Source organism: Anas platyrhynchos, chromosome 6, assembly GCF_047663525.1.
Source record: "Anas platyrhynchos isolate ZD024472 breed Pekin duck chromosome 6, IASCAAS_PekinDuck_T2T, whole genome shotgun sequence".
In the NCBI taxonomy this organism is placed as follows: domain Eukaryota; kingdom Metazoa; phylum Chordata; class Aves; order Anseriformes; family Anatidae; genus Anas; species Anas platyrhynchos.
In genome coordinates, this window is record NC_092592.1 from 20,945,577 (window position 1) to 20,967,404 (window position 21,828).

Sequence of the window (21,828 nt, forward strand, 5' to 3'; positions counted from 1 at the left end):
TCAGACTCCTCAGAGCACACATCCTCACAGCATCCCCTAGGGATCACTGTTCTACCTGTGAGGAGCTGAGCACAGAGAAAATGTACCCAAGCTCATGCAGGAAGCCTGTGTCAAAGCCGAATCGTATCTCAGGTGGTTTTGCACCTATGTTTGTACCCACTACTGAGATATCTTTTCCTCATTTACATTCCTCCTGTATTAATAACATCATTCCTTAGAAAGGTTTCATTGTGGCAAGCAGAAGGGGATGGGGTCCTCAGCATTCACAAACTGGTGAATTTAGGCCACAGCCTGTGGACTCACATCACTTCATCCCATGTGAGAATCTTGCCTTAGAACTTCTCAAAGTCCTGCAGAAGACCAAACTGGACTGACACAGCCTGTCTTTGACTTTTGCCTTCTGCCATGTCAGAACCACTTTTTTTTTGTTTTGTTTTGTCTTTTCTTAGCTTTTTAGCTCTTCTTTTGCAAGAGCATTATGCAAGTGGCACTGATGATAAAAATCATCCTATTTTTTGTTCCTTCTCTGTGTTAGTAACAGACCTTTGCTAGGACAACAGAAAAGTGTATAAAACCTAATTTACTTCTCATTGTACCTTTCTTGCATTCTCTTTGTATTCCTGCTGACTGGGGAATGAGCCTTGCATGTTCAGGTTTATTTTCTGTTTCTGCACAGATCCATCCATGTTTCTAGCCCAACACTTAACTTGTGTGTTATTGAAATACACACTGAAAGAAAAAACAACAAAAAAATCTTGCTCTCCAAGAGAGTCAAAACTGTTGACATCATTGATGTCAAGTTTTTAAATCCATTTGCTCCATTTTTTATGAAACTGACTTTTATAAACCTAGATTTTATATCTGTTCTAATTATTTGCTGCTTTCCAAGTAATCTGAGCTACTCACTCTGTATTTTACTTGGGAGAGAAACTGAGGTTTCATAGTCCTCACACCCAGTTAAACATGGAGCACCCAGCAGACCTGTGATTGGGATCTTTGAAACCAGCTGCATACTGTTAGTCACTTGGGAACTCCACTAGGGTCAGCTGCATTTGGCTCTAAGTAGATTTGTTTGCAGGTGGAGGTGAGGAAAACAGGCTTCAAAGTCTGTGGGAAATAACGTTGTGCCTGTACATTTGGTAAACAGATAGGCTCAGCGGATTTATGCTTTGTCCCCTTTCTTGTATCCCAGCCCATCAGCATGTTGCAGTTACAGATTGCTCCCTGCCTTAAAGTCAAGCACACGCTTATATTCCTTGGTGGGCTGGGACTTGAATGTTATGTGTTAAACAAAACGCTTTTGAAATATATGCTGGGAAATGTAATTAGAACAGAGCATGTTATTTTTGCACACAGTCCACACAATAGGTGTCTCCAAGGCTTTCATCACATGATGGAAAATGATCATGAGACAGGACAGATCTTCCTGGGTAGTCCACAGCAGTCCTACACCTACTGAGAAGGGCCAAAGATCGCCCTAAGCTCTCCATTTCTCTGAAAGACTGCAGTGGGCAATTTCAATTGTGCGAGCAGCTGGCCTGGTTAAATCCAATAGAGTTGATGGAGATCAAAAGTTATTAACATCTGCTGACAGCTGTTGCTTAACTCAGATATAAAGCACAGTCTTTGCTGTCAGTGAGCAAGTATCTACATCACAAAAATTTTCACGGTAGCTATACTTATTGGCTCCTTCATTCAGCCTCAAAAGAAAAGCCAAAATCTGAGACTATACAACTCTCTTCTCTAAAAAAAGAAAGTCCTCTTTTGTCCAGCCTGTAATGCCAGTCCTTGCTAAGGAAAATGGATGGGGAATGCAAATTCACTGCTCTTGCTATTAAGCTTAAATGCTAATTTAAGGAAGGCATGGTTTCTTTCAGGCCCTCCCATTTCTGGGTTCCTTGCTTCAATATGCTTTTAAGTCCATGAGCTTTCTTCTTCAGCATCATAAAGTTATTGTCAGTGAAACTTCCATTGGAAGTGTAGGAAATAGTTTATGTTTTCCCCCTGCCATTTCTGTCTGTTCCAGGGATCATTCATCTGACCATCCATCACCCTCAGCCATTTGGTCTCAGGGAAGAGTAGTAGCGCCTTTTGCCTTTCCAAATTCCTTGGCAAGATAAGGAGATACTATCTCTACTTAGGTATGGGAAACAGTTGATGAGATTTGGAGGCCCTGTGGACATTACTTTTGTTGATTCCTCATCTTAAATAGAGAAGAGGCTTGCAGCCTCTCTGCAGAAATGAGCCCTTATTTCAGAAGTGCAGAATATGGAACTCAGTGCCGTTCCTCATCCTCCCTGTCCCTCATCTGCAGCAGCTCCATGTGCTCAATTTGGCATACTTCCATACTGCAGACTGCCCTCACAGAAAATATCTCCTTCATTTTGATGAGGCGGGATCATAACAATCATGTAGCAGCCACGTGAGTGATTATCATATTCCATTTTTAGGGCATTGGGGCATCCAGAGATGTGCCCAACAAGCTGCTTGGCTGCTGGCAGCTGTGATGCTGTGCAGCAGACTGCTGGTCTGCATCTGGAGGGTTTGCCATCACCAAAGCCAATCTGTGGCCCCTAGCTGATTGTGAGAGAGGTGTTCTTGAGGCAACTCAGTCAAGCCTTGACCAGGGCTGTTGTTCACTGGTGTCAGAGGCTAACGTAGATTGGAACAAGAGGGGGATTTTCATCACTATGAACAAGGAAAAAGGGAAGGAAACGCTCCCCCTCTCAGCGTAACAATATACATGCAAGTAAATTTAATGGTCAGTTTTAATCATTATGTAAAACAGCAAGATGGATCAACTAGTTTTACATTTGCACCATGTGGCTGTTTCCTAAAAGGTTGAATTCTAGGGTGGTAACAAATATTTTGACAAATACAAAATTTACACTAAGCATGGTTATTCAATTTTTGCTAAATAGATGAACTGCATCTGGGCACATTTATTTAAGCAATTATGTTGTTTAACATAATTTGTCTTTACATATTATTGTATGGGAAAATAATGAATGAGTCCATATTATTATTTTATTAGATTATTAACTTTTTACTTGTGATATGTGTCAAGTTGTATTTAGGTGGAATTAGAATTCAATTAAAAACAGTATTTGTAATTTATTCGTGCTAATTATATAAAATGACCACAAGTTCCCTGACTTCCTAAATATATTGGAACAAAAAAGACAGGCTTTTCTAAGCGGATTTTGCATTAAAAATGTCCTATAAAGTGAAGGAAAAGATATATATATATATAAGGAGGAAATTGAACTGATTTTAGAACCTGAGTTTAGAACTAATAGATCTCATCCTTTCACACCAAGCATAATTCACTCACTGACAGAGGAAAACAAATGTTCCTGCTTTTTCAAATCCTAGTTTGTTTCTTAGTTTTGAGTGACCTGGTTATTGAACTGAACAAAATTCTCTTCAGTTCACTCACTAAGCTGAAACAAAGGAAATATTATCTTTTCACCTTGCAGGAGGCTAAAGTTCTCAAAAGATTGTTTATCATTTCGAAAAACTTTGGATCCAGGTGTCTAGCCAGTGATTTCTCTGTGTTTAGCATTGCAACTTTCTAGAAAAATTTCATAGAAATCAGATGCTGTTTAACTACTCTTTGTGCATGACTTTCAGACATATAAAATATACTTAGTTTCAGTAATTATTTTTGTGTACATTTATGTTGAAAATATTAACTGAGTTGTAAAAATGGAATTAAAATGGGGAAAAAAAATCTGACCCCATGCCAGAGGTAGAGGTCTGAAGAAAAGGGAGATCTATGGGATCTGTGCTTTTTTGGTGCCTCTGTTTGACATATCATGAGTGGCTGTCAGAATTTTTCACCTTGGATGGTACTTGTTCCTTTTGGGAAAAAAATATTTCCCAAAGAGAAGGAACCATTTTCTGTACAGAACCTGGTAGCTTGCTTGGTGAGTGATGGCTTTTTTTTTTTTTTTTTTTTTTTTTTTTTTTTTTTTCTTCCTTTGGCTTCTCTTTTGCCTTCTGTTTGTGGATCTCACTGGTTGTAGTAGACTGGTAAGTGAAGTCTATTTAGTTAAAACTGACAGGATTCAATTAAGGGAAGTTGTTCTTTACCTTTCCTGTAATCTTACAATCTATCTAGTAGGTAAATCCTCCCCTTTAGTGGTATGTTAATATGCAAGTTTGCAAGCCATCCATCAGAAGTCCATTGTGTTTGATTTCCCATAGTGCTGCCTTTCTGTTGGATAGCCTCTGGGCTAGCTGACTGAGTTGGAAAGGACTCCACTCCCAAACTATTCATCTAATTCCCCTGCACTCACAATCTGGTTTGAAGACACCTCCCTTCAGGCATGTGTATTCTATAAGATGTGACTTCCGATGGTGTTTAAAGAGGGATCTTAACCTTTTATTCTCAAAGGATTCGAGGCCTCAGTAAACATCTTGTGATTTAAAGTACTCCTGTCACTGCTGCCAAAAACGCGAGATTCTCCTCTGCTCACCCCTGTAGTGTGAGATGCTGAGTACTTTCCAAAAATCAAAGACCTGTGGAAACTACTGAAAAAAAAAAGAAAACTATTAAGGTTTTCTGTGTTTGCCTAGCCCTGTACAAGTTTATACTAATCTGCCCAATCTGTTTGCCTTCAATAAATACAATTGAAGTAGAACATCTCTTATCAAAAGACGTCTTGTCTTGGTGTTCAACTGCATGTGCTTGTCTTATCTTGGTACATATATGTTGAAGTTTGGCTCTTTGCTTCTAGGAGTCCTGATGGGAACCCAAAGACACTGCCCAAGACACTGTCAGGGATCTATGCCAGTCCCTCAGATATACAACATTGAGGCAAGATGGAGCTGGTCCATTGACCCGTGTGTGGAAGAAGAGATGAGGCTGTGTTCTCAGGCAGTTTTTAAGAGCTTTCTCTCTGGTACTTCACAAGAAAGCTGTGTATATATGCATTGACTCTCCTATACAAAGGACAGTGGGAGCATGTTTCCCAGCCTTTGAATAGAACTTGATGGCTTGGACTTTGGGGAAGGCTTTCTTGCACGTTGGGGAGGTGGCCGCCTGTTTTGCAGCATTTCTAGCTCTTCAGTTTTATGAAGCTCACAAACAGATAAGGGGACTTTAGCATCATCTGTACATAGTATTTCAGTTAGGTACTTTCTATTGAGGTTTTGATGGTTTTTGGAGGGGTGTATTCTCAGACCTGTGGGAGCTGAGGGAACTTGCTGAGGAAAGCTAGTCATGAGCCAGAGAAAGGAGGACTTTCTCTAAGGTCTTCTGAAAGGGCAAGAATCCACTGTCAGACAGCTTTGGTTTGGAAAGGACTATTGATACCTTTCCTGCCTGGAAAGACTGAGTTGGGGAAACATTCTTGTAGACTGAAGCTAAATCTCATATCCTAAAATAACTGCACACAGAACTCGTACCCTCCATGGGTGGACTTGTTTCAAATATCAGCTGGCTTCATGGACTGCCCTGGGACAAGAGGAAAGCGGCATTTCAGAAGTGACACTATAGCAGCAGAACAGGTAGCCAGCAGTTCCATACTCACTATTCCTCCAATATCCCTTTCTGGGAGAGGGAGCTGAGGTCCCAGCCTCTCTCTTAACTCCTAGCCAGGGCTAGATCAGGAGGCAGCCTTGAGTTCCTCACCTTTCTGGTCCTTCCTGAGAGCACTGCCCAGCCCCACAGCAAACACATCATGAATCATTCATCTTTAATAGATTATGCAAATCAGGGATATCAGATCAATGGAGATCAATAACTGCAACCACTTAATTGCCAACAAAAACATTTTAAGAATGAGCATTATCTGAAGTCCTTTCTTGGGTAATGGCACCATTAATCCAAACATTGGATCCTGGCCTAAGTGTAGAGGAAAAATTCTCTGCCCTTCTTTCCCCACCGCCTTTCAGGGTGTTAAGGGTTTTTTTTCCCTTCTCATTTCCAGTTTCTGAGTTTCCCCATCATTACCACCATTGAACATCTCCCAGCGCTAATAGTTCTGCTTTTGTTACTCTGCGCTGATTGAAATGTTGCATACAGATTGAGATGTTAGTGCTAAGTTGCCACCTGGGAATGTCAAGCTGGGTCTGAAATGAACTTTTCTCACTCTTGGATCCAGATGGATCAGATGGGGATGTTCTCAAGCCGAGCTGGGAGTGTTGCAGGGAGCAGGGTGCGGATGGTGCGGGGTGGGGGGACAAAGAGAAGATTTTCTGCTTCAGCCCACAGCCTCTTCTGTAAGGCCAAATCTCTATCCTCCTGTCCCCTTGCGAGAGCCATGTACAAAGCTCAAAGCTCATGCAGTGTCCTCAGCCTTCAGGAATTCAGCTGTCGTGGTAATAGGCTGGAATGCACCAGCTTCCCTTAGGCAGAAGGACTGAAAAGAATTATTTTAATGGGCTCCTTGAATATCAAACTCTGTGATTTTAGGCACCTCACCTTTAGATCACACTATGGGGGTCTGCCTTCCATGAAGGGAGGACAGTACTGCTCTCCTGCTGGCTGTGCCCCCCTTGGGGAGGAGAGTATTTCCTGTAAGAGCTGTAGATCTGCTAAATGGTAGACAGATGACTATCAGCTGAGTTTTGTCTTGCACATACGAATACAAAGAAAAGTGGAACAGTTTTGCCACAGCTGAGCCATTTTTCTGGTTGGCTAAGAAACTGTATGGCTGCAAGGATCTTGGGTCAAGCCTGGTAGCAGTAAAAGCCCTGAAAAATCTGGGGGCATCACACTTTCTAGGCACTCCCTAAATATGTAGTTCACCTCCCCATGGTGCTCCATTTCACAGACCTCACACTGGATTCCCTTTGTATTTAGGGTAACAGCTACTGATCCCCCTGGCCTCAAACTTCCTGGCAGCTGGATGGTGCATGCAGCAATATCCCTTGGACCAGTGGCTGTGGCCTCAGGGGCTGTACCCGTGGGTTCTGCAGGACAGCATTAAGCCACAAACTCTGCTGCTCTTGTTTCTGTGCCCCAGAAGCCTGCTTTTTGGCCAAGAGGCTACAGCTCCTCTTGCTACCAGGATCGTACCTCTGCCATGACTTACTGCTTGGCTCTGCCGTGGGATTTCTGAAGGGGTCACAGCCATTGCAGTGCAAGGGGAAAGTACCAGAGAGGGGCCAAGCTCCTGGGCCTTGCCCCTGCTTTAGTGGCCTGGCAGGAGGTAGGTAGGTGCGTGAGAGGAAGCAGTGGTGGCTGAAGCCCTGCAAGAAGGGGCTGTGACAGCACGATGTCTGTCTCCTTACGGCTCCAGTGGGGCCAGGACAGGCCACCTACCACTAGCAGCAGGCTGGCGTGCCCTGCAGCCCCAGGGACAGCCCCCCAGGCCTGCTGGTGCAGCCAGCAAAGAGGAAGCTTCTGTGGAGCAGTGGCTGCTGAAACTGCCTCCTGCTGCTGTGCATCCCGGTTCCTCCCTACTGCACTTGCTCTCGTTCATTTCCTCCTCCAGCTTCCCAGTCACACCCCGGTGTAATGTGCCCACAGGTAGGGGAGGGAGGGAGGCTCTGAACAAACTTCATTTGCCAGCTGCTGAGGGCAACTCCTGGGCTTGCGAAGAGGGAGCTTCGCAGTCAGCTCAGCAGCCCTATGCTTAGCTTGCAAATGCCCCTTCCCAGTGCCAGGGCCAAGTAAAACATAAATCAGTATTTCCCCAAGAAAACCAAGCGTGGATCATGGAAGAGCCATGAACCTCTCATTGCCAGACACAAAGGAAGGAGCCACCGTGTGCATTCGGACACACTTGGCCTCCCAGCACCCATCCCTAGGGCCCAGGGCACACGAGCTCCTCAGCCGCAGCCAGGGTTACCTGTCCTCGAGCCACACCTGGGCACCTCTAGGTGCACCCGAAACGTCACCTCGCTGCCCTGCCAGCCTCTCCTGGCCCCTTCCTTCCTCCCCGGCCTTTCTGTCTCTTTCCATGCTCGCCACAGAGGGGTATCTTGCGTTAGCAGAAAAAGCAGAAGCTAATGGTGATGAGGGAAATAAATAAAAAGCTTGGTTCTGCTGTTCGGTCAGGCAGCTTACCGGTCACCACAGGGTACGTCTGGGGTCCTGACACATTTGTCCCCAGGTCTGGGTTAGCAGAGGTGGATAGACTTGATTTGACTTCATCGAGACCAGGGGTCAGAGCTGGGAGGGAGTACTCATTACCCTGGGGAAGAGAGGAGAAAGACAGCTCGCTATTGATGCGCTGAGAGAAAGGGAGCAGTGTACAGATGGGGGGGAGGAAGAGGAGAGAGGCAAACCCCTGCACAGATGGAAGAGGAGGAGGAGGAGGAAATGGAGAAGATGAAGTGACAAGAGGGCTGCGGGGGGGACCTGGGATGAGCTATTGCACCCTCCTGCGCCTGGCTGGGAAGGGGAAGAGGGGTCAGGCCAAGCATGGATCTGGCCCCGTACCCGTGGCGTGGCTGAGCCTCCATTCGGTGCTGTGAGGAGAGGGGCTGTCTGCCTGTACAAGCTCAGGCGGGGAGAAAGGGGAAGTCTGTGTCCCCTGCTCTTGGCTGAGCGGAGCTGGGGGGTGTTTGCCCTGGTGGCGGGGACGCTTGGGGCAGAGCACGGCGGCGACAGGGGTGCCTGGGCTGCGGGAGGCAGCCGCTGTCGGCCCCTTGCAACCCAGCTCTGTGCTGGGTCGTCTCCCTCCCCTCTGCTGCTACCCGTCCTAGCTCTTTAAAAACAAACAAAGAAGCCTCATCCCCTGCCTCTGTCACTCTGTGCACTGGGGTATGAAATTGGGGAGGGGGGAGCCACATGGCTAACAGAAGGGTGGGAGGGGGAGAGCCATTGAATCTGAAAGGGTGTCCTGTCCGAAAGGCTCTGGTAATTGCCTTTTTATTGTGGCAGCCTCTGGACCAGACACGGGAGCTGGAGAGACCGGGAAGGCTACAGAACAGCAGGAAAAGTTGCTCTGATTAATATTACGTTAAATTAAAACTGATTTTCTGCTCTTTCTGCTGCGTTTTTTTCCATGCGCTTCCCCAGCCCCCTCCCCACATCTCCCCCTCCTGCAGCGGGCTCCCCACACGCTGCCCCCTCCCCGCCCCGTCCCTGCCTGCCTAGGACTGCCTCGTCATTTCCAATTCCTTCTCGTATTGATCTTCCTGTAGAAATCAGTTTTGTAATTAGCTGCAAATTAGGCCTTCTACTGGGGGTGAGCCTGCCCCCTGATTTATCACCAGAGTAATTCGCTGTGATCGGAGAGAAATTAAAATGAACTCAATTAGGCTTCGGATTTGCTTTATGGGCCCTGCTCAGAGTTTCAGGGGGAAAAATGACTGTGCTGGTGCTTAATAGTCTAATGAAAGTAAATAAAGGTTATTCATTGTAATAAACCCAGGGACTCTGGGATGAAGGGAGTCCACAGCCAGCCTCTCCTTCTCTTCCTTTGTTGGTTTATGGCTTGGGGCGGTTTAAAAAGACTTTTGATTTTCATTTTATTAAGACAAACAGCTTTTGGGATAAAAGGCTGGGGGAGCGGGGGAGTAAGGGAGAGGGGGGCAGCACTGCAGAAGTGCAGAAAACTGGGTAGGAGACAGGAGTCAAGTCTCAGCTTTGGGCCGTGAGGGAAAATGCTTCAGGCCCGTGAAACTCTGCGAGTCGCTGGTGTGCCCTGAGAGTGCCGCGATGTGCCGTGGTGGTGTCTGTGGGCACGTGTGCTGCGGGTACCTCTGCAGGGGGAAGTGGCCGTGGTGATGCAGGGATAGCGTGGTGTGCGTGGCACGTCCGTGAGGGGAGATAGCTTGTGTACAGGTGTACATCGGTGCAGCGATACGTGTACAACTAGAAAGTGCTGTGAAACGTGAAGGCGATGTATGTGCAGCAGTGGGTCAGCAAGAGAATGAGGGGTGAGGAGAGGGAGAGCGGCTTCAGTGAGGGAAGCTCCCTGCCATCACCCTACGGGCGCCTGCGGGTCCGCATTGCCAGGCCGGGCCCTCACCTGCTCAGATTTGATGTGCTCTGATGTTTGAAAGACGTCAGGGTAAGAAGGACGCTCAAAAACTCGATCTAAAGCTTCCAGCTGCTGCTGGGTGAAAGTGTCGCCACGAAGGTGCTTCCGCAAACTGTCCACGCTGCTCTGGGAGTCTCCGTTGGGAACTGAGCCCTCGGACACATCTGCAGGGCACACACAGAGAAAACAGGGAGTTAGCACCACCCTGCCTCGGGGCGAGAGCAGAGCACAGGGAGAGGGCTCCTCTGCTCCCGGGGCTGGGGGGCAGACAAGGGCCGCGGGGAGGCCCCTGCCCTCCGCTCTGGCCTGCCGGGGGCTCCCACTGCGAGCCAGGCTGTGGAGAATGGCATGCAGCTCAGAGATGAGTGGCAGTTCCACTGATTTTCAGTGTTAAAAATCGCCAAATCTCCATCGCTGAGCAGAAAATGGGAGCAAAGCGCAGCGATTAGCATCGCTCGGAGGCTGCTAGGGAGGCAGCTCACAGGAAAACTGGGTTGCTGAGGGTGGGCTTGCACTGCACGGGGCTGGGGAAGCCTGCAATGGAGAAAGCCCTCTGTTACAGCCTGGAAGGGAGTTAGTCTGTTGTAGCCACCAGTCCCAGTAGAAGTTATGTCTCCAGTGTAATTTCCTTCTCATCTGATCATGTCCTCTCATAGCCCAGATGAGTCTTTCATCCCTTGGATAATGTGAGTGATCCTGCTTCTGACTCCATGTTTCACCAGAGACAAGCCTCTTTCTCGGAGTGCTCTGTCCCATCCAACATACGTTGGTTTCTGTTACGACCTCTGTCCCACTCTGCTACATATTAGCTCATAATTTAACACAGCCTATATCTGTGTTATAAAATTCTCTCCTAAAAGAGGTGAATCTCTGTCTGTGACTGCCCCCCTTCCTACCCAAAATGAATTACTGTATTGCAAACGTAGGCCTGCTCTGTGAGAGTCAGTGTTCCTTGTAATCCTTTGTTCTTATCAGGAAAAAAGCCTTTTTCTGGTAGAGGCATCATCAGAAGCGCATCTCAGTCCCTGCAACAGCCCTCTGAAACAATCCAATCTCACTGCAGTGTGTCCCGTCACGTTGTAGGTATCCCGGTCTCTGCTGTGCCATCCCGTGTCTCTTAGAGCCCACTCATCCCCTCTGAGGTGAGTCCATTATAAACGTCCTGCCCCATCCAAAGAGAATCTCTCCCTGTGATAAACCATCTTATCACCCATCTGTTTTTTTTCCCTCTTATCCCCCAACTCAAATGAGGTGCATTTATCTCTGTTATAACCCCTTTTTATCTGAAGTGAGAGAGTCTCCTGCTATTAGCATCTGTCACATCCAAGGTGAGTCTGTCTGTTAGAATCTCCTGTCCCAGCTGAAGTGAATCTTCCTTTGTCATAATCCCTCATCTCATCTCAGGCAAGTCTGCTCATTATAATCTTCTCCAACTGTGCTGAGTATCTTTCTGCTGTCACGCCTCAGTCTAACTTTGGTGAGACTGGTTATAATCCTCTGTCTCATCCATGCTGATATATCTGCATACCCTCCATGCTGAATCTCTGCCCACCGTTCCATCAGACACAAGCTGCATGTCTGATAACCCTCTCTGACCTAAGATCAGGTTCTCCCTCTTACACCACAATTACCTCCCTGCATTTTCACTATTGTTCCTCATGCGTCAGCCTCTCTCAGTGGCTTCCAGACTGAGAATTTCCAAAACCTGCTGTCTGACAAGGAGGTGGTCGAGAGATCTGTACAGACCGTTTCCCTCCTCTGTGTGACTGAGGGTGTGCTCATGGCCAGGTGATGCTCCCATCAGCCTGGAGTGGCATTCTCTGTGCAATGGCCAGAGCCATGCCACTCTGCTGCTTCATCTTTTAGCTCCTGGCCGGTGCCAAGATGGGTATTGTCCTGGCACAGTTAATGCCCAACTGGTGGCCCTGAGTAATAACTGAGCCTGCTGCCTTCTGGCTATGAGATATATCCGTTTATAGGTGATTATACGATATGATATAATCAATAGTACATTATATACAGTAACGTAGTACAGTACCACTCACAAGACCATAGAAAATATTACATATTGATTTGTCCCAGCCAGCAGCCTTCCCTCGAGCAGCCCCTTCTCTCTTTCTCTTTCTTTTCCACCCATAGGCAGAGCAGAGCTGTTTACTGGCTCTGATCCCTGGCATTTTCTCCTCTCTTCAGGCTTATTTGCACAAGGGAAAATTCTTAACTTCCCGAAAGCTGGAGTTCATGACATAGTTGACCAAGAGAAAACAAAGCAAGGACTTGGCTTGCTGGGTTGCACACTGTTAGTGCAGTGTTAGCGGGCTGTTACTCAGCCCGGGCTGTCACTGCAGGGGCAGCTGTCGGCAGGGTGAGATATCTGCAGGCTCGGGCTCCTGACTCCGGTGGGCACTGCTCTCTGAAGAAGGCTGGCACACAACTCCTGGATCCAGGACCAGAAAAGAAAATGGGTGTCTCTGTATCAATGCTTGCCTCAACCGCTCTGCAGCTTGTGAAGCTGTTTGCCTTTGAGGATTTTTCCACGTGTCAGTGTGCATGGCTGTGCACACCATTATGTTAATACACGTGGGTATTTTTGCAGAAGATTGTGATTCTGGTACGCTTGAGATTCTGCATCGCCATACATACCTGAGCAGCCATTTGTCTGCAGTGTCTGTTTTAGGTTCGTTTGGTTTTCCAGGATGGTAGCCCTACAATATGCATGTGGTTTGGTGTGAGCAGGCGAGTGTTCACATAAGCAGTAAAAGTTGCACTGATGGCCACTAAACCAGGTTTTACCCCCAGTGGGTTGCCCTGTGCTTGCCTGGCTTTGTGCATGCATGCGCTGGTATTCGCAGCCTCTGCCTGGCGGCTGAACCCTGTGCACACGTGTCCCCGTGTGTGCATGGGCCATGCCTTTGTGTGAAGAAGCTGAAACCACAGCTTCCCCAAGTCGCTGTAGGAGTCTCTTTTCCTTCATTTATTCAGGGGCCCTTCAGATCTTGACAAATCTGTCACTCTAAATTTGCGAGAGATTATGGTGCTCTCTCCCTAGCACGGAGAGAGGTGATATATGATATCTGCTGCCCCTATTGATTGCCTGATCTGGTGGCAGAGGGCTGGCGAAATGAACTTGAAATGAACATCATGCCTCAACTCATTGTGCGTATAATACACTACTTAATCCCACATTTTTCAGCCGCTATGGAATTCAATTGATCAATCATGTCCCTCTGATAGTACTGTTTTAGGGGTTATTGCTGCTCTGCTCACTGACCTTTTTATTTATTTATTTATTTGTGTCGGCGTGCGTGTGTGTGTGTGCGTGCACGTATGTGCATTTGGCACACCGAGGACCAGCTGATAAGAAAGCGCCTGTGTAGTCAGTGGGAAATGAAGGAAAAGGATGAAGGGAGGAGAAAGGGAAGGCATGGGGTTAGATAAGGAAGCAGAATGATCAAAGCAAGAGAGTAGATAAGGAGAGTGAAAAAGTTGTAAGGAGAAAGGCAGTGCTTTAGAGAGGAGCTTTGGAGATGGGGGGTGCTCTGTTGTGGCCCAGGCAGACCAGCTGTGCCCTCCAGCTTTAAAATCTACAAAAGGGAAGAAACTTTTGACAGAGGACTGTAGGCTACCTAGAGGAGGACCGTGTCTAAACAGCTTGCAGAATTGTTGGTCTTAATAGTGGTATGGCACACAAATCCCAAACATCACAGAGCCATAATATCAGCTGTGCATATAGGATTCTAGTTAGAAAGCAGAGAAAGTTTCACCAAGATAATCCTGCAAGGCAGATTTATAGGTCTTGTGTTGCTAACACTGAGACTTTCACAGTCACGGATCATTATATTTTCTTCAAAACCAAAGGATTGTAAATCCCCTGTATTTGTTTTCCGGTGTCAAAACCTATAGAGGTTGTGTTTTCATTTTTCACCTGAAGCTGCCAGGGCAGAAACTTATCTCTGTTTTTAGATCAAAGCTGCTATTCCCGTCTAAGCACATGACCCTGTGAGCTGGAGCTTCAGAGAAGAAGCCTCAGATACTGTAATACACAACCTGAGGGAGCTGAGGGTTGTGAGGGTGTGGGCAAAGGTGGCAGTATGGAACAGGGAGGGCTTGGGGGAAGAGGTGAGCTCTGGCAAAGGCTGGTGGGCACAAGTAGAGGGAGGACTCATGTGGGAAACGTGTTGGAAAAGACTAGTAAATGCCATGAGGAATGGCACTGTGGTGGTCAGCAGCAGCTTCAGCTGATGAAGAACACTGTTAGGAGTAAAAGCTTACGGGATGAGGATTTGCAAAGAAGAAAGCTCTCCGGAGGGGTGTTGTGGTGAAGCTGCAGGATGAGCCTGGGAACAGGGAACTGCACATCACTTTTCCCAGTTCCCTTCCCACTGGCCCGGGAACCTCAGCAGTAGTGTGACACAGGGCAACTCTCTGTTAAATCAGGAGGATCCGAACAAACAGCCTGAGAGGTGAACCATGGCCCCGGTCACTGTGTTCCTCACAAGAGCACACGGCTGCTGTCAGCGTGATCAGCGCTGGCCTTGCACGTGTGACAGGAAACATCTCTCCTCCCGAGGGGCTGCCAAGGGAAGGTACAGAGCCAACACTCAGCATAAACCTTCGGCACAAGACACAGAAATGCTCCACAGGTGTCACAGAGGTATCCTGACAGATAACAAGGAAACACTCTGCCAGAGGACACAGGAACAACCTTAACTACATCTGACATGAGGACTATGCCCATTAAGTAGCTCCCAAACAAAGCGACATTCCCAGGCCTGGAAGCCACAAAGCCACCAGCATGGACAAGGAGCACAAAGCCATGCAGTACAGGCGCTTCCCCAGCTCCGAGTGACGCGGAGAGCAGCCTTGCTCAGGGTGGGTCAGGGCCATCCCCACAAGAGATTAAGAAGTGCTCTTAGTATTGCTGGCGCAGGAACACCTCTGTGGAACAGAAACGCTGCAGAAGGTCATGACAACCTGTACAGCAGACCCTTGAGCACGGTGATACTGTCCTCTTTTGGGGGCAGGGGCTGTTAGTGTCTAGAGACATGCCTGCCTGGTGCTCTGTGCAGCCCCAGACTCAGCTGGGGTAAATAGCAGCCGTAGCAGAAGCGATGGGACTGGTATGAGAGCCACCGGCCAGGTGACGCAGCAGAACCCCTCTGGTTGCCCACGCCTTCGAGGGAAATGCATCTGTCTAACGTGGCAGTGCTGAGTCGGCTGCTGAAACGCCATCCCTCCGCTCCAGCGAGGTGACCCTGTCCTCTCCTGCAGGCTGGCTTTGTCACCGTCCCCTCTGCGGTGCTTAGCATGGAGCAACCCTTTGGTAGCCACCGCATCTCCACCAGCACTGCCCCTTCCCCAGCCATCCTTTGTGTTAAGACTGCTCTGTCCCTTTATCCCGTTTCCCTTTGCTTTTTTCCCCTCTGATGTGCTCGTGTCCCAGCGCAGCCCGGGCCTGTCAGGCATCTTTCCTGGCCATCCCCCGGGGGCCCTTCACAGCACTGCCAGTTGTTGCAGTTTCAAACTCAATTGTTCTCCTCGGTACTGAGGCAAATGGAGTCATTAATTACCTTCTATCGGCTGGGCCGAGTTCAGAACGCGATCAATAGCCAGCGCTTGTCATTCACGGCAGCCAGCCCCGCGCGGGGCCGGCAGGAGCCCCGCCACCTCGCGCCCGGGCTCCAAACCCTGGTGTCGGGCTCCTGCTGGCACCCCCGGCTGAGCTGGGCCCTGCCCTAGGGGAGATCAGGGACAAAGCCCTGGTCTGGGGGAGCAGGTCACACATTTCCACATGGAAAATTTCACTGTCTGGGCCTGGTGACTGGGCTATGCGAGCTGGCCCAGTCTTGCTGCTAAGTATCTAGAAGCTCTGTTTTCATCCTTAGGGACTATTAAACCAGTACTCTGCTCCCCACAGTAGAGACAAGGGAGTGGCAGCCCCGCTCTGCTCATTGTTTCACCTAGATAACTTTCATACCCTGCTTGGTAAGGTTTGTAATAAGAAGACTCTAAAATTCAGTCCACATTTCCTTCCAGAAGAATTTCTGCAGTCTTTTGGGCAAGATGAAAGAAGGCACCTTGTCGATACTGGTCAGTTTGGCATCTCAGCACTTTGTAATGCTGCAAGAGTTGTCACTTATGGCTTCATTTCCCATAGCTGAACTGGTGGGGAGGAAGGTGAACCTCAAATTCAGGTGGAAAAGATCCCAAGTGAGTGCCAGACAGAGACAAGAGAGCATGGAAGGGGCTGGCAGGATCCAGCAATGTACAGAAAAGGAAGATTTTTGGAGATCTACACTGTGACAGTGAGAGAAGATAAGAGTTTGGGTTATGGCCAGTATCCTGCAGAAACAGGGACGGTGGGAGGCGTGCTGGAGGAATGTCACCTCAGGGCAGTGGGTCAGCTCCGCATGTGTCCAGATTCCTGTGTCCATTTACCTCAAAGCAATCCGCAAGCCTGAATCTGAGTATGCAAATTGATGATCTGTGCTGGTCTGTGCGTCTCTGTGTAATTTAGGTGTGTAAGCTACACATAAGCTGTGCGCATTTGTTACTTGCATGCTCAGGCTCAGAGAAGAGAGGCTCAGAAACAAAGGGATTTTATGTTTTGAAATGAGGGTGTAGCTCAGGTGAGCAAGGAAGGCTGCGTGTGCACGGAAGTGAGCGTGCCTAGCGAGGGAGGAGCAAGGTGTGTGCCAGGGCCTGCCAGCTGGGCGCTTCTAGCATGTGGGCTGTGCATGATGGGGTGCATCAGGAGCAGAGCTGGGCAGTGCGGTGTTAAGGCAGGGCCTACATGAACAAAATGGCAATGCTCAATGAGAATGTAAATGAAATGAATTGTGTGTGCAAATGTGTAATGAAGTGTGTACTCAGATCTGTCTTGGATTATCACGGGAGCATGCAAATGTGCATTTAAGGAAGTGAGTGTGTGTATGCGTATGAAAATCGTATGGATTTACTACAGCAGCTAAGTGTATGATTGCAAATTTGGCTCTGGAAAACCAGGTCTCCGCAAACCTAGTACATGCAGGCCACCCAGCTGCACTGAGAACTTCAGTAAAGGCGTTTCCAGGTGTTAACAAATGGCTGCTTCAGATGTGGGTACGACACACACGACAGTGTGTGAGGGTGTGCAGATGAAGTGTGTTAGCCCAGGTAGCCAAAGCTGGTGGTTTCTGTGCAGGCCATCGCGACAGCTTTGTGACCTTTGGGTGTGCTGGAGGTGAGGGGACACACTGCTCTCAGGCTGTTGTAAATCTGCAACGATTCCCTCACCTCTGAGGAGTCACTGGGGATTTATACCATTGTAATGAAGGACAGAGTGTGGGACCAATATCTCTCACTAGCACTGCTAGGCTTGACTGGTAGCCAGACAGAAATGCAGCCGCCTCCAGGAGCCACTACATCTGCTTTGTTTATGTTGGCGGGGTAGCAAGCAACACTACCACACAGTGGGCTGGATCCCCAAGTTAGTGTAAATCTTTGAGTCTCTTGCACTCGGTGGTTATACTGATTTACACATCCTGAAAGTTATCAGAAGGGTTATCCTGATTTACGATGCTGTGGTGTCCACCACATTGCCTGTAGTGCAGAGGCTTAGGGAGAGCTGCTGCAGCAGGGAGGCAGGGTGCTGGGAGCTCTGCTCTTCCCTCTGCCAGGGCTGAGAGGTTCGCAGCATCGCTGGCACGCGCTGACTGCCTCAGCTCCCTCCTCACACCTTCCTAAGCCTGTTTGTTGGGGAGCTGCTTCTTGGCAGGATCCCTTTTGGTGAGCACATAAAAACGGGTGCCTTTTGTTAGCTCCAAAGGACAGAAGCAATGCAAAAAAATTACATCGCATGCAGCCCTAACTATGCTTGTTTAGAGAAACTGCTTGCATTTATGAAGTCTTTGGTGCGGAAAGCAGGGTTGCAAATGACTGCATCAGAGCGACAGTAAAGGCCATTAATTTCCTGTTATGTTTTCCTGTGTTGGGGGCTTTATTAATTTAATTTTACACTGTCGAACAACAGCGAGCGCTGACACCGCCACACTCAGAGTTTTTTTTTTCCCAAGCAGTGCTTTGCCTGACATGCAAATCAACACTGCTATCAGAACCGCTAGAGACAAGGGAGGGAGCACAGGGCTGGGCTGTTCCCGGCCAGCCTCATCGCCCAGTTTCTTGGAAATCCCTGAGAATCCAGCAGAGCACACTGGCACCTGAGAGGACACCAGCACTAGGGCTCAGCAGATCAGAATCAGGCCATAGATGCCTCTAAGGCACAGTCTAGAAAACCCAAATTCCTCTTCAGCCTGCTTGGTTCTGCTGGCTTGGTCCCCCACCAATATGCATCTGAACCCCTCATCTCCTTTTGTTTCCCATGTTCTAGACTCTCCTTTCCTTTCCTTTCCCTCCACCTTATTTTCCCCTCACACACTCTTTTACCTTAACCTGACAAGTCAGAGAAGGCCGTGCCTGCCCCTGAGCCAGATGCTAGTGAATCATGTTATTGGAAGCTCTTCTGAGTCAGCACTAAACCAGTGCTCAAGCAGAGTGTTTTTAGAGCTGCCATTTTTGACGTGCCATAAAACAAAGGCTCCAATCACTCAGAGTCATTAAAATTCCCATGGCATTTTTTGCAAGAGTGCAGACATTAACCTGGCTGTCCTGAACAAAATCCAGCCTGAGTGATTACCCACAGCATATCTTAATTCTCCTGTGGTTTCATTTGGACATGGCACAGCAAAATTTCAATGTTGATGCTCTGTATTGTTCAACATCTGCCATGGTCTACCCCAGAATCAGCCGCATTTCAGTAGCAAATGAGATACATGGAATAAGCAGGTTAATAAACAATGTATTACATAGGATGGGTAATTTTAAAATGCCGTGCAGTGAAAGAGCTACAGGCCTGCAATATGCTGCAGTCAGCTTGGACTGGCACCATGCAAACTCTTTTTCTGAATGCTCATTCATGTAATAACTGTAAATCCTTAGTAATTTGGAATCTCTTTGCATGAACTCATATAAAGTCCCTTAGTGATATATGAAAGATCCTATATTGATATGACCCTATAAAAGAAGTATGTCAGATATGTTCCAAACTGGAAGAGGTGGGCTACAAACAAGAGGGTACCCAGTCATCAGCAGCACCCAGTCAATCAGTTTCACAAACAACAGAGGCAGTGCAGAGAAAAGCCATAAGTATCTTTGAGACTTAGCCAGCGGTATATTTAATATTTATTTCACTGGGGTTTAGTGAAGTTATCCCCAAATCTAGGATGTATCTGATCTGCTTGCAAAGTCGACTCTTATGTCCAAGGCCTACCTCATTATGCACCAGACGCCAAAAGCCAAAGTGAAAAACATCAGCTCCTTTGGGAAACTAGTTGGGGAAATGTGCCTGTCCTTTATAACACATGTAGGAGAGGGCTTGAAGGCCCTCAAGAATTCATGGATGTTTCATATGCAGTAACCAGCTCAATAAGGTTTAGTCAGATGCCTTCTAAGCCTGTCCCAGTGCAGGCCCCTAGCTTAAAAGCAGGATAACACCTCTGAGCTTGCAGCAGAGGCAGAGCCAGTGAAAGAAAGAAATCCTAGCTTACATCCACATTGAAATTGCGATATCTACAACCGAGCTTCAGGTCAGGCACTGAGCTCCTGTGCACCTCCCTGTGGTTGTTGGCTTGTGTGGGAAGAGGACTTTGTTCCTTGAGCTTGGTGGAATGTAGCTTTTAGGATGACTGAATGGATGAAGAAAAAACAAAGGAGAAATAGGCTCCTAGGCATCATTTTTAGGCCCCTCGACAAAACCCTGACATTTTAAAGAGCCTTAAATAGGCATGAAATGCATTTAGTACCTCTTGATGCATGGGAAAATCGCCTTTAAGAACTGTGGCTGGAGACAGAAGAATGTCTCCCATGTCTGGAGAGAGAGGTATCCATAGCTGCTTCTGCCAGGCCATCTACTGCTGTCAGGGCTGGCCTCCACGTGCGAGGTCTCCAGGCTCACCCAACACAAAACGCTATTCATGTCAGGCGTAGCTTGGCAGCCACAGAGGTAGCTGGATTTCCTCATCCAGTATTCCCTGAAAGGTTCTTAACACTTTCACAAAACGCATTTTTCTTTAATTCAAGTTTTTGTGGCAAAATCAATCACACCTTTTTCTACCTCTCTCCCCTGCACTTGTCATGTCCTTGCCCTCCTCTGTGCAGCCAGGATTCTCACGGGCTAATCATGCGGTGAGATCTTGTTGCTTCCCCCTGGGATCCAGTGAAACAAGGTTGGAGGATCTGATGCTATCACTTAGGGAAGCAAAGAGCTCCAGCTTTCCTTTGAAACAGCAGCAGTCCCTGCTTGGGGAGGAGGAGGAGGGGGGGTTTCTCTCTGGCCCTGACCAAGAACAAGGTGCTCAGTGTTTTCCTTAGCCCAAGAAGACACCCCTCTCTAGGAACGATTTCTGCCTATGAACAAGTGATGCTTAATACTACAACGATATAGACTTGGGAGTGCAGAGATAGCCAAATTAGGAGCTAATTGGTGCACTGGGGATTGCCACTTGGGCCCCCTTGGCTGCTGGGATAAGATCGGGGAGAGAAAAGAGAGAGAGACCGGGAGGGAGCACGAGCCATCCTCCGCCGACGCCTCTGCAAAGGTTGGGATTCCTGAGGCCGCTGCTGTCTCGTGCTGTCAAGGTCAGCAGGTTCGGGTTCACTGAACGGTCAGGATGGTTTGAATTACTGGCACTGCTGCCGATGCCTCCGCTGATTGTGATCCGTCTTCCAGCGCCCGCCGCGGGATGCTGCTCCCAGCCATGTGCTGCGCGCCGTGAGGGGCGCGGGGAGTGTCGGAGAGGCAGATGCTCTCGCTAAGAGGCTGAGTTTTTAGAAAGATTTAAGGAGCTACAGCAATGCCAAGGAAAGGCACATGCTCCGTGTGCTGAGCACAGGGGTACCCGGCTCCCCAAAGAGCAGTTCTGGTCCATTTACCTTTCACCCGGAGAGCTGCCCCCCGCCACTTTCTGCCTTTCACAGAAGTTAGCAGAGTGGCATGAACAGGGCCTGTCAAACCCTTATGGGGTGAAAAACCTGTTGTGAAGATTTCTGTCCAGTTTTATATAAGTGGAATCCTTCAGGGCAAAGACTGACCAGCAAGCCTTGAAGCAAACCATGCTGCTAGGATGCATCCCGTTGTGTGAGCGGGCGGACAAAGGGCAGGGGTGGCTGCCAGCAGGGAGCACCTGCAGGTGTCTGGGGAGCCGACGGCCTGTGCACACCCTGTTGGCATGCCTGGGGCTGCTGGGAGGAACATCACGCGCATGCTGGGGGGGCATCAGCGTGCAGCCGTGCCCACGCTGTGCATGTGTGCTGCTGAAGTGTTCACAGCAGAAGCAAGCGTGTGAGAAAGAGAGCGGGATGAGGTCAGAGAAGGACCAGGCTGTGGGGGAGTAGTTCCCAATGGTCGTCTCTGCCAAGACCATCTCCCCAGGCGTCACGGAGTAGATTTCAGTGGGGATGTGCTACAGAGAAATCTGTCCTCTCTGTTCAGAAACTGCAGCGCTCACTTTGCCTTCCTATTCTGAGGTCTGCCGTGTGCCTGTGAGGCACTTAGTTCCTGGGTGCAGTCGGCTACGCTTGCACTTATGTACCTGTAGCTTTCTTGGTCACACCTCCACAACTGTCTACCACGCACATTTTTGCACGAGTGCAGCTGGAGGAAAGGCAGGGCAGTCCCGAGTCCTCTAGGCTCAGCTATTACAGGGGCTTCTCTGTGCGGCCCGATCCCTGTGTGTTAGGAAATACTTCGCGCCTACCTTTGCCTCTGCTCTCAACTCCTCTCCCAGTTCCCTCTTCCAAGGCAGAGCAATGGGCTCTGGCAAGAAGGGTCAGGGACAGTGCCCGGTAT

At 48.4% G+C, this 21,828-nt stretch overlaps 1 protein-coding gene and 1 long non-coding RNA gene across 16 annotated transcripts in view; one reads left to right on the forward strand and one right to left on the reverse strand.

The window, feature by feature from the left end:
- Positions 1–21,828, forward strand: part of LOC110353763 (uncharacterized) — a 315,225-nt gene that overhangs the window by 121,598 nt on the left and 171,799 nt on the right. The gene's annotated exons all lie outside the window — the stretch shown is intronic.
- PAX2 (paired box 2) overlaps positions 1–21,828 on the reverse strand; it is a 95,649-nt gene that overhangs the window by 18,330 nt on the left and 55,491 nt on the right. For all 14 annotated transcript variants that reach the window (XM_072040191.1, XM_072040189.1, XM_072040190.1 and 11 more), the window contains 2 exons: positions 9,933–10,108; positions 8,021–8,147 (listed from right to left, as the gene is read on the reverse strand). In XM_072040191.1, the coding sequence (XP_071896292.1) occupies positions 8,021–8,147; positions 9,933–10,108 (303 nt within the window). The remainder of the gene's footprint in view (positions 1–8,020; positions 8,148–9,932; positions 10,109–21,828) is intronic.